Source organism: Hippocampus guttulatus, chromosome 3 (genome assembly GCF_054856545.1).
Source record: "Hippocampus guttulatus isolate MCC_2025c chromosome 3, RoL_Hgut_1.0, whole genome shotgun sequence".
Classification (NCBI taxonomy): Eukaryota; Metazoa; Chordata; class Actinopteri; order Syngnathiformes; family Syngnathidae; genus Hippocampus; species Hippocampus guttulatus.
Window position 1 is genome coordinate 26,288,633 of NC_141263.1, and position 11,070 is coordinate 26,299,702.

The 11,070-nt window shown below is 43.6% G+C and overlaps 1 protein-coding gene across 2 annotated transcripts; it reads right to left on the reverse strand.

The window, feature by feature from the left end:
• Positions 1-495: 495 nt before the first annotated feature.
• dync1li2 (dynein, cytoplasmic 1, light intermediate chain 2) lies at positions 496-11,070 on the reverse strand. Of its 2 annotated transcripts, none has more exons than XM_086107740.1 (13): positions 10,679-11,070; positions 10,039-10,112; positions 9,300-9,416; positions 8,978-9,208; positions 6,492-6,655; positions 5,417-5,510; positions 5,209-5,344; positions 4,971-5,082; positions 4,818-4,877; positions 4,684-4,728; positions 4,451-4,568; positions 3,773-3,901; positions 496-3,185 (listed from the first exon to the last, which is right to left on the reverse strand). In XM_086107740.1, the coding sequence occupies exons 1-13, from the start codon at positions 10,762-10,764 to the stop codon at positions 3,169-3,171; spliced, it is 1,383 nt and encodes a 460-aa protein (XP_085963866.1). In that variant the 5' UTR covers positions 10,765-11,070; the 3' UTR covers positions 496-3,168. The 2 variants fall into 2 exon arrangements, with proteins under 2 accessions (XP_085963866.1, XP_085963865.1); XM_086107739.1 differs by having other exon boundaries at positions 496-3,190; positions 10,679-11,069.

Sequence of the window (11,070 nt, forward strand, 5' to 3'; positions counted from 1 at the left end):
CAGGGTATTCTTACATTGGTTTCATATATTTTGTGATTTCTCGTAGAGAAGTTGATATTTGATATTACACTGGCAGTCTTTTTGGCCGGTACAGTACTGTATTAAAAAAAATTGTATTTAGCTTTTACTGCCATCCGATGGTTTTGTGTGGTATCACAAGGTCAAAAGGAACGGAGCTGAAGGCCCTGGCACCAGATCGGGCCCGACACATTTATTTATTCGCCCACTAACGCAAATTGTGACGCCATGTTTTAAATGCAATGTGTTTCTTAAAATATACCAGATACTGCTATATAAAAATACAATGCAGGAAGAAACGTGTACCACGACATTCAGTCCCAACAGCCCTCCAAAGTGAAACCTGATGTGATCCATGATGGAAATTAATTTGACACCGTAAGGTGTCCCTACCCGAGGATCTTGGACTGGAGATACACTATGTCACAGAGGCTACCTACATAACTGATGAAAGTTAATCACGATAAAACACCACACTTGGATTCATGTTTTATTGAAGCCTTAGGTTTTCCTTATCTTTGTCAGCACAAGAAGCTAGAATCCACATGGCAGCGTAGAGGCTACAGCGTTGTGTTAAAGTCATACAATCAAATTCTGAATTAATTCAGTACACAAAAAGCAGCCATTTGAGTGCTTATACCTTGATATCCTGAATACAAAAAGGACTGATAGCAGAAGCTTGTCCTCTCCGAAAGAGGAGGACCGCCATTAGTGGTCAAAGGCAATACATTGAAGTTGTCAAGCAACAGTTGACTTCAACTGAGGCCAGAGTACAAAAGTTGCGTTCAGCTCATGACTCAAAAACAAAACAAAAAAGAAACACGCAATTATGGAACCAGGCAGCAGGAGAGAGCGTGTCATTCCTTTTACCCAATTTACAGTACTAACAAGTGGGACCAAACAGGTTAAATCAATCAGCTTGGAGTGACAGTTGATAGTTAATAGAAAATGTCAAATGGGCAGAACCAGTCTAAAAGAAAAAAACAACAAAAGGAGACTTGGGCAAAAATGACAATGGATATCCATTTGGGTCCATCTTCCGGATGTCCCAAAATGCACATTGCACAATTTCGAAAGAAAAAAAAAATCTAATATTGGGATTCAACGGTGAACCACAGGCAGGGTTGTTTGTACCTTTCAGTACAGAAGCAGCAAATGCAGAGAAATAGGCTATTTTATGGTGTCGGCTGAGCAGTAACGAGCGCAAAAAGGCAAGGCAGATAGGATGCATTCTGTGTTTTTAACTGTTGCAAATGGAAAAGTGATTCAGCAGCCCGAGGAAAAGTGCTTCTTTCAACATGTTCAGATCCTGTGGTGGTCGCGGAGGTGTGCTTCATCTACTGCGTACGCCACCCGCTCACAAACAACAGCCCTCATTTTGCATCGAGTGGAATCAGTGTGCAGTTCGTATCAAAGACACCATGGTGGTCTTCCTGAAACCCGAGTGATTTAAAGCAGGGTTCCTCGCATTTTCAATAGTTTGTAGAAAGGGAGAGAAAGATGTACGGGTGACTCCAAATCCAACTCGGCGTAAATTAGAGAACAATGGGGTCCATTGCGCCTGGGCACTTTTTCTGCTCGTCTTTTCTAAAGCAGCAGCCACCTCCTATGCATTTACCACATCTTGTGTAAAAGCGACTGTGGCAGGGCGGGGCGGGAGTAATTGAACCAAGAAATGTTAGAGTGTACAATACAGTTAGCATGAGAGTGACGCTATGAAGGGGGGTGTCGTTTGAGGACAAACCAGTTTCCAATAGCGAAGGTGATTCCTCTCATCCTGATGTAGAAACGGAATGTTTTTACGGGGGGGGCGATACAAACACAACATGGAAAGCAACTAACTTGTGATTTTGGGATTCTGGGGTACATTAAAGTTCAATCTTTCAATTTCAACAACGGTGTGCGATCTTTTATTTTGAGATGAGGCCACAAAAGGGTTTCTCCCCCCTACCCTAAAAAAACAAACAAACAAAATACCAGCAACCACAGGCTTGATGTACATGAACAAAAACGTCAATAAATTATTTGGATGACACGAAATGGACTGAAACCTTTCAACCGACGGTGCTACAAGTGCATTTGCTCTCCTGTGGAAAAGCGACTCTATTGTAGCAGGAGCGGCTCGTGTGCCAGGCACTTTTGGGAGTAATAGTAGGAAAGATGCTGCCCAACCCCCCCTTTCCCAAATATACACACCTGTAGCGAAAGGAAATATTCCGGCGGAGCCTCAAAGCCTTGTCAAATGCCAGCTTTAGTTAGTCAAGAGGCAGGGGGCAGGACTTGGATCAAGAATTGTATATACACAAAACAAAACCTGAAGAGATTTTTCCTGGCACTTATTTACAGAATCCTTCGAGATGATGCGATCAGCCGTCTAGACTTTGTCCCGTTTCTTTCATGCTGTCAATGGCATTGGAGCGTGTTGTGTATAGATTGTTTCCTAAAACGGTGCGTGCGCGCACACACACGCAGAAAAAAAAGGAACTTTGAATAAATACATTGGCGTAAGCCCAACGTTTTGTTCGCAAACATCTGAATTCAGCTCCAAGACAAATACAACCGAGAGTTTAAATAATGTTTCAATTTCAAGCCAATTCTTTCGATGAGACAAGCTGAGGCGAGGGCCAGTGTGTTTCCACTCTTCAAACCACTCAGGAGTGGGGGTTTTTTCCTTTCCTTTTCCTTTTTAAATATCTGAGCGACTGGGAGGTCAGCAACCAACTTGCCGCCGACGTGGGTGCGCACATTTCAATACACTTCTCTACAGACAACCTTGGTGGATAACACTGAAAGTGGAGAGGACTAAGACTTCCGCACAAGCATCTTATTAGGATCTTCTTAACCATTTTTTTTCTCTCTCTCTCTCTCCCTCTCTGATTCTCTCTCTCTCGCCGAAACATCTTACAGTGTCCCAAATAGGTTTTGGTGAAACCTGCCCTGCGTTCTGACAAAGACATTGGGGATTTGGTCAATCGTTTAGGCTCACATGTATACTTGAATTTCCATTATTTACGCGGTGAACAATGCAGCTCTTTTTCTTCTTCTTTTTTTTGTGGGCTTCACGCTTCGTTCTCAGTCTGCGGCGGTATGTTGGTGGATGAAACCAGGGGGTCCTGTTTGCGGCTCATTCGGTCCAGCTCGGCCTGGACGTCAGTCAAACCCGGCTTCTGCCCTTGGAACAGAAAGGGAGACAAAAGGAAAAAAAAAAAAAAGTAATCTCCTGTAGCTTCTGTGCGCGCTCATAAAAAGCAAGCGGACGAACGGAGCTTGGAAGATGACGCTATTCCATGCTGAAAAGGTTGTCGGCTTGCTGCCACAGTTAAGACATGCAAAATGAAGGATCAAGCAAAAAGGCACCGTGCACGTGCATTCGCCTTAAAAGCTGGAAAAAGAGGCACATTATACTGGCGTCGGGGTGATGTCGCACACAGCAGGCAAAAAAATAAATACAAAAAGACTGTCACATAACGGTTAGTTGAGCAACTTACAATGTAGTGGTGGATTGTAAAGCAAGATGTTACATTGGTGAGAATAGAGATTTGGTTGATACAGGCCTGTCACGTGTTTCTTCCCATCTCAGAAGCTCAGCACAGATCTCTTTCACAAATCTCTTTTTTTTTTTTTTAAACATTTTTTGTTCAGGCCGTGGAGCTAAAACTTCAGGCGGCAAACGTGAAGTTTGCTCGCTGGCTCACACACGCTCGCTCGCTCGCTCACGCACGCACACGGAAAGGGTGGCAAAATGTGTTCGTACCTGTTTTTTTGGCAGAGCCTTGCACGCCGGCTCCAACAGCGCCACTTCCAGGGCTTCCCGGGGATCCCGTCTTTTTACTCAGCAGGCTGTTGAAGAAGTTGGCCAATACGCCCTCAGTGGCAGCTCCCGCTGTGGGAAAATATGCAAGTGACTTGCATGCCAAGATGAATGACCTACCCTTGACTTCAAACATGACCCAATACTGTGCTGTGGTTGGTCTTTGACAAATTTTCCAGAATTGCTACCGCTTGTCTCGAACAAGACTTACAATTAAATTAAACTCCAGTTGAACTTAGTCAATCTAACTTGACCGAATATTGGGATGTTCTTCCTAGTTGCTGTATTTAGTGATATAGAAAAACAAGAAACATGTTTTTCCAATGGTGAATGGTCCAGGATGTGCTTAAAAAGTCATTCAATGCCAACAACTGTTTTTTTTTTTTTAATGCAGGCGTATGATCCCAGCTATGTCCTTATATATATTCTTTTTTTTCAAATGGTATGGTTTGAAAATGGCTGGCAGTGAATGTGTGAGGTCAACATGGTTTTATGAAGCACCTCTTGGGGGCAGTATTGGAATGACAAAAATGATCCGCGTGTTTTCGCTAACGCATGAAACATTGTCAAAAGCGGTCACATCAATGTGAGAAACTCGTCAAGGGTCTTGATTTTCTTTACCTTTCATATTGGCATCGGGCTTTTTGACGGCAGCCATCGGGGAACCACTGCCCAAAGTGGGCTGGCCGGCACGTCCGGCAGGTCTCGGAGAACCTGACGCTGTCCGTCCTGGAGATTCCTGCCGAACAGAAATCAGAATGACAATGTCAAGACCAACAACTTACTGAGGTGATGTCGTGAGAAGGACGCGGGAGGCCGGATAGTGTTTCGAGAGTTCTATTGACCACACTTACGGTAGCTCCTCTTGTCGGTGTGGCTGGTTGCTTTGCTAATAAAGACTGCAAAAAAATAAAAATGTAGGAACTGCTGTGAATTATTTGCAAAGCAGGAAAATTGGCCAAACCACCTCGCACTTCATAAAGCGTACCTGTTGTTTCATCAGGAATACCTGCTCATCCTCCGCATTTATCTCTTTGTCATGCACCAGCTAGATGAAAAAATATTAAAAATACAAGCTCAGATATGAATGGCAAAATATGAGAACTCGGCCACTTTGGCCGGCAGGAACGAACTGCTTTACCTTTCGAACGGGGGGTTTCGTGATAAAATCTTCAAATGGATCTTCAGGTCTGACTGATGTCAAGTTTTCATGCAGAATGCAGATTTTCTTGTCGTTATCCCACCCTGATGGACTACCAGAATAGAACAGAGTTTGGTTTTAGTGCACTGTATTTAAATTCTGCTCCTGAAAGTAATCGAGTGTCCGAGAATTGCATTTCGTAAACACGAATTTTTGCTGCGTGCTGAGCCTCACTTACATGAACACGGCATCCTTCTCCACGACAAGGGCAGGATTGGTAAAGTGAAAGTCATACAATTTATGTACAATATACTTGTAAAGCAGATCGAGGTTTTTTTCCTCTTTGGCTGAGGTGTAGATGAGACCAGCTCCATCTGTTGAGCCGGGTCAAGGTCTGTAAAGCAAGTTGGAGTCAAAGCAACATTGGCAAAAGGTCTCAAGGATACATTGTAAGCAAAATCGCCGAATGTGGGACTGGATGAAATCAAAGTGCTCTTCTCTGTAGTCGTGCTCCTTCTCCAATACGCTGACTGAGTCGCACTGCGGATTTGGCAGAGAGACAAGAGAAATGTGACAAATGGGAGTTAGCACAGTGGTGACATGAATGCTTTCATCATGGAAATGAACCTCAATCTCCCTCTTTTGAGATTTCTTTTTATTTCACAGATCAGAAACCCCTTTCTGCGCTCATTTTGGCAACTGTTGCGCCCTATGAGGCCATTGCTGCAGTCCCTAAGACAGATTTGGACATATAAAGTCATCTGTAGCTGTGGGGTGTTTTATATAAATGTGCTCGTAATGAAAAGGAAGACTGTAAAACTCAAGTGTTCTTCACACCCCTCACATGAAAAGTCCACGGGGCCAGAAGCGGCGCGGAAAGCGGGTGGATGGATGATCTCTTTTAAATCGACTGCTATGACGATACCATCAGGAAGAGAGCCCTGGATGAAGAGTCCAAAAATCGGTCTCAAGTAAAAGGCAGCGATGCAAAGAGAACTGGCATCTTCACTATTTTAAAGTTCCCAGCTGACACGCCAAGCCCTGCCGACCACAAGGCACTTTTGACTCAAGTCTTTGCCTGGAGGCTTACAGAGCAAGAAGAGTTGCTTTTGAACACAGGCCAGCCTCTCACAAAGCACAACATCCAAGTAAAAGCTCGCATTGGAAATGCTCCGTTGGGGAGGAACGCTGCTCGGCGAGTGACTGCTCATGAGGGTTTAAGAAGCCATCCGTAAAATCCAGCAAGGGAAGATGTTGCCGGAATAAGAAGGACTCATTTTGGCTTCACGCGGAGAGATTGTAAAAGATGTGCCAGGAAAACATCTGGTAAAATCCTTTCGGGCAGCGATACGAGGCTGCACATAACCAAGAACAAGATTTCAATTGTAAATTGAGTAAAAGTATACCACAAAGGAATCCTTTTCCCTCGTTTGCACTCCTGTTAAAAACTAAATCGATCACATCGCTGCGCAATCTGTGCGCGCACGCTGTACTTCGTTCGCAACTTTGGGAATCGCTTACCTTTGTGCAAACGATTAGCACTGGAATGCCGAGGTTGTGCGTGAGTGTGTTGTCCCCCAGCGGTAACACGACAGTATCGTCTTCGCCTGCCGCCAGGGCCCGTCTCTGTGGGGAGGCAGGGGTGGCATCCTCCGGTTCGGCGTACTCCTGGAACGCTTTCACCACTTAACCACGACAAGGGGGGGGGGGGGGGGCATGTTAATCTTTTTTTTTGCTCATTTTTGTCATATCAATTTAAACGGTCAAATGACGGCAATGGCTGCAGAATGTGCACATTTTCAAAGACGGCAAATGTTGCTGCTGCAATTCCCTGTGACCGAGACACATCGTTGAATTATGAGCAACAGCCACAGAAATATGGCATCGTTGGTTTGCCACTCCAGCTGTTGAAGACGTTTGGCTACGTGCGCGTGCGCTTAGATGCAGGAAGCTTTGGCCTACTTCCTCAGGAGCTTTGGAATGTAGCTCGGGACAGCCTGCGACATCAGCTTAACTTACATTTTGGAGCCAACTCCTTGACTTTAAAACGCAGCAAGGAGGGAAATGTTCTATCCTGCAGGGAAGTCTTACTGGTACCAACTGGTCAATTTGACAAAATGGAAAAGGAAGAAAGATGAATTGACTTATGAACTTGTCGTGGACTTATTTGACTCCAGGGAAGGAAAATCAAGCCAAATGTAACAAACAATTTCATTGTGGAAATTCCCAAAGTAGAAGAGCAAAGTGTTTATGTTGCTTATACATGCAGATGGTCGATTACTTTTTTTTTTAAATGATACTCCAAGAAAACACACTTGCATTTTTCAGATATTAGAAACTCTTTTTAAACAGTGCATTAAAACAACAGAATCCCCCCCCCAAAACAATTTGTTCATATCATATAAGATGCTTTCACGTTTTTGTTCAAAAGGTGAACTAGCTCATGCGAGTAGAACATGACAAGACATTTTCTGGAGAGAAAAAAAAAAGTACGACTTCTCTCCTAATTGCTTCCTTTTTCACTTGACTTTCTGAACCGATCCTGCAATTTAGCGTGAAAAATCGAGTAGCCGCACTTTCCGAGCGTCCAGCCCACACACTGAATTCAGCAGCCCAACAGCGCTGACACTACTGTCGGAGGGGGAGGGAACCATGATGCAAGAGGGCTGCAAGAGCTCTTGGAATGGAGCCACTCCAACAAACGTTCTGCCTGTCTCGCGCTGAAACATCCACTCAAATGTAATGTGACTCAGGCTCACTACAAGTCCAGGCTGTCACGCTGAGAAATTATTACCCAGCTGATATTTTAGCATGTCTGTGTGTGTGTGTGTGGGGGGGGGGGGGGGGGGTCTAAGTTGAAATATAAAGAAATAAATGGATGACTTCCTCCAAGAAATCTGGAGGTATTTATATTCCAATGTTCATGTCATGCAGTAATTATGCCAACACATTGGTTGTTTTTTTTGTGTGTGCCCTTTTCCAAAGCTCCATTGGATAGTTGCACAAAACTTGGAATAAAGAGGCTTTTTTCTGGTTGTGATTGTTGAATAATGTACACACGCATTGCATGAGTATTTTTTAAATCATTATGCAACAAACTGTAGGACTCATGCAGATATGCAGAGTTAAAGCATTGTTAGGCAGCATTGACACCGAGCTAGTTGCGCTGTCATCAATCATGCAGAAACGCAATACATTTTAAAGCCATTAAATGTAATAGTTACTATTGCTATGTCCAAAACATGCACAGACTAAACACAATAGTGTGCAGTCAGTGGATAACGGCGAAAGAGAGTTTGTATTTCTAGTCCATTAAAAAAAATCTGTATATATATTATAGCTTTCATTTTGTTGTTCTACCCTCATAAATGAAGAAACGAACACGGAAGGCAGAGAAGGACAGCCTTAAAAACCAAGCAGGCTGAACTAACTCATACAAAAAGCATCATCTGTTCTCAAAAGATCTCTTCATGAGCAAGACATGACCACGTCTAAATTTAACAGCGGAACATTATCTGCGCATGTCTCATTCATTAAGTGTTGAACTCGCCCGAGGCCAAAACGCACTGCTGAGGATCACGGGCTTCTGAAGATGACTTACAGTCAGTCATAACAATAGGTCAGCTCACACACACACTTCAATCCAGTCCTCTCCTTTAATTGCTCTCTTACAGGTAGTCAGTCAAGCTAGGTGTGTGTTCTCGATTTTCTGTGGCATTTTTCAAAAGACGAGACGAGACGAGCTATAAATATGGCGGAAGAAATGAGCGCCGTCCACCTGAAGAGCACGCTTGGTCGATATTTAAGTCAAATGTACCGTATACTGATTCGGATACCAAGACACAAAATAACCTCCATCTAAATCAGACTGTTTGCATGACAAGTATTCCCCCCGTCACTGGTTTTAAAGCTCGTGTATCGGCAATGACGACCAGATTCTGAGAGGTCCACAAAAAATTCATAAAAGGGAAGCCAAACGTCCACAGAAGAAGTCAGCCTTTACTCACTCTTGAGCTCCATTTCTCTCATGTCCTCTGGAGGGATCTTCAGTTTGTCCACATGGTCACGTAGCACGCTGGCCCACTTCTGCAGTGACTCCATGATGGTCCAGGGCCGCGACATATCCGCAACGAACATGGCGAGGCAATCACACAGCGATTGAGCGGAAACTGCAAACTTGAGCAGGCCTTTGTGGTACAGGTCTCCATCCAGGATCCACACGTTACACTGTGTAAGGTCTGCCAGAGGAGAATGACCCATGTGAGTTGACACTAAGTACTATTAACATGACTGGAGCACAGATTTCGCTTTTTACCCAGGTGGACTCACCATCCCGGTCTTCATCGTGGACATTTAAGTACTGATATTCCAGTCCTCTTCCTTTCTTGTTGTGTTCAGCCCCTTGAAGCTTGGACATGAGTGTGGTTTTTCCTGATCCATCCTCCCCTAAAACACACCGTAGCCATCAGTTAAACCGATTTAATAAATGAATGAAAGATCAATCAAGACAGAATGTTGTAACTGTCAAGTCAATAAAAACTTTATTAAAAAACATGACATTGTTTCAAATGGACATGAAAAATGATTCTGTTCATGGTTTGGGTTGTAACATGTCAGAAAATAGGCGAGAATGTTGGTCATCGTAATCCAGAGTAAAAACAAATGTTTTATTTTGATTGAACAAAGGATAACCTGTCCACTTTCACGGAGGACGACAGAAATCTGAAAACATTTCCTCCTGAGAAGTTGGGATTCTGAGCATTCAATTTTATATTTAAAAAAGTATCAAAATCATCCATGGACTAGGAAAAATAATCTGATCAATTCGATAATTGTAAATTGTTAAAAGAGAGTTCACATTATACTTTCAATAGGTACACACATGATCATCTCTGAATATGTATTCATCATCATGTATTTCATTATTTGCAAGAAAGGAAGATCAGCTACAAAAGTTTTAAAAAAGGCATGCTGAACAATGTTCCACTCCCTTCTATGCTGACAACCACAAACAAAAGCAAGGGCTGCTGATTCGGTCTTCCACAATGAACACTTGATAAAGACTTACCAAATACCAGAATGTTTTTTCCTGATGGCAATTTTGAACTTGACTGGGTCGACACATCACTCAGTATTGAGGTCCTATGAGACAGGAGTTAAGTGGGGTTACACTGATTTGCAAAGAGATCCTGTCAAGTTTTTTTTTTTTTAAAGAAATGGTTCAATGAAAGATCATCAAAAAAGTAAGGTAACACAAAACATAGCTGTCATTGTACTGAAAGATCTTTTTTTTTCAACTCTGTTCTCCGTCTCTGCCATTGAAACACTTGAAATGATGTCATCTCGACTGACTGACATAGGCAGCGAATGCTGTTAGGTGGCGAAGGCGTTAGCATGAAGGTTCCTGTTAGCTTCCCTACATTGATATGACAGCAGTTAGCTTAGCCGTGATTTGGCATACCCAAAAAAACATCTGATTACAAAATAAAGGGGAAATGCACATCTTAGAGACTATTTGACAGACACTCGATAATGACCAAGAACGCTAGCAAACTAGTCGCCCAGCCTCAATTTGTGCTCCTCTTAGCCGGGCCGCCGGTGGTTCCCAGCAAACAGTTGTGACAAAGCAGGACGTTAGTGGTGGCGGCGGTACTTTTCCCTGCAGAAGCTAACAGCGGTTACGCCGCTAAAAGAACAGCCAAACTTGCCAAAGGTCGAGTCCTTCTTCCTCCTCGTTGTTGTTGTCGCCTGCCCCGGCTACGCCCGGCAGTTGCTTCTCCAAAACGGGAGCCATCTTCTCTGTATACGAGTACAAAGGCAAGGCCCTGCTGCTTGGCCACCACTAGCACCGCCCTAGTCCAAGCGGCCAAGGGTGCGTTTCATTCCTCGGCAGCCACGCCGCGCCGTATCCTGGTGCCGGGCGGGCGTTGGCAGTGTCAAATAAAACTGGAGCACGTCACAAGCATAATCCTTGCCTCAGTCATTTTTCAATATTGTTGGAAGATTAAAAAAAACATTTTTTTAGAACACACGTGGAATTCTTCATTAGATCTGTTTCCTTCCACTGACTTGTTCAGCCATATAGTTGCAGTTTTTGTTA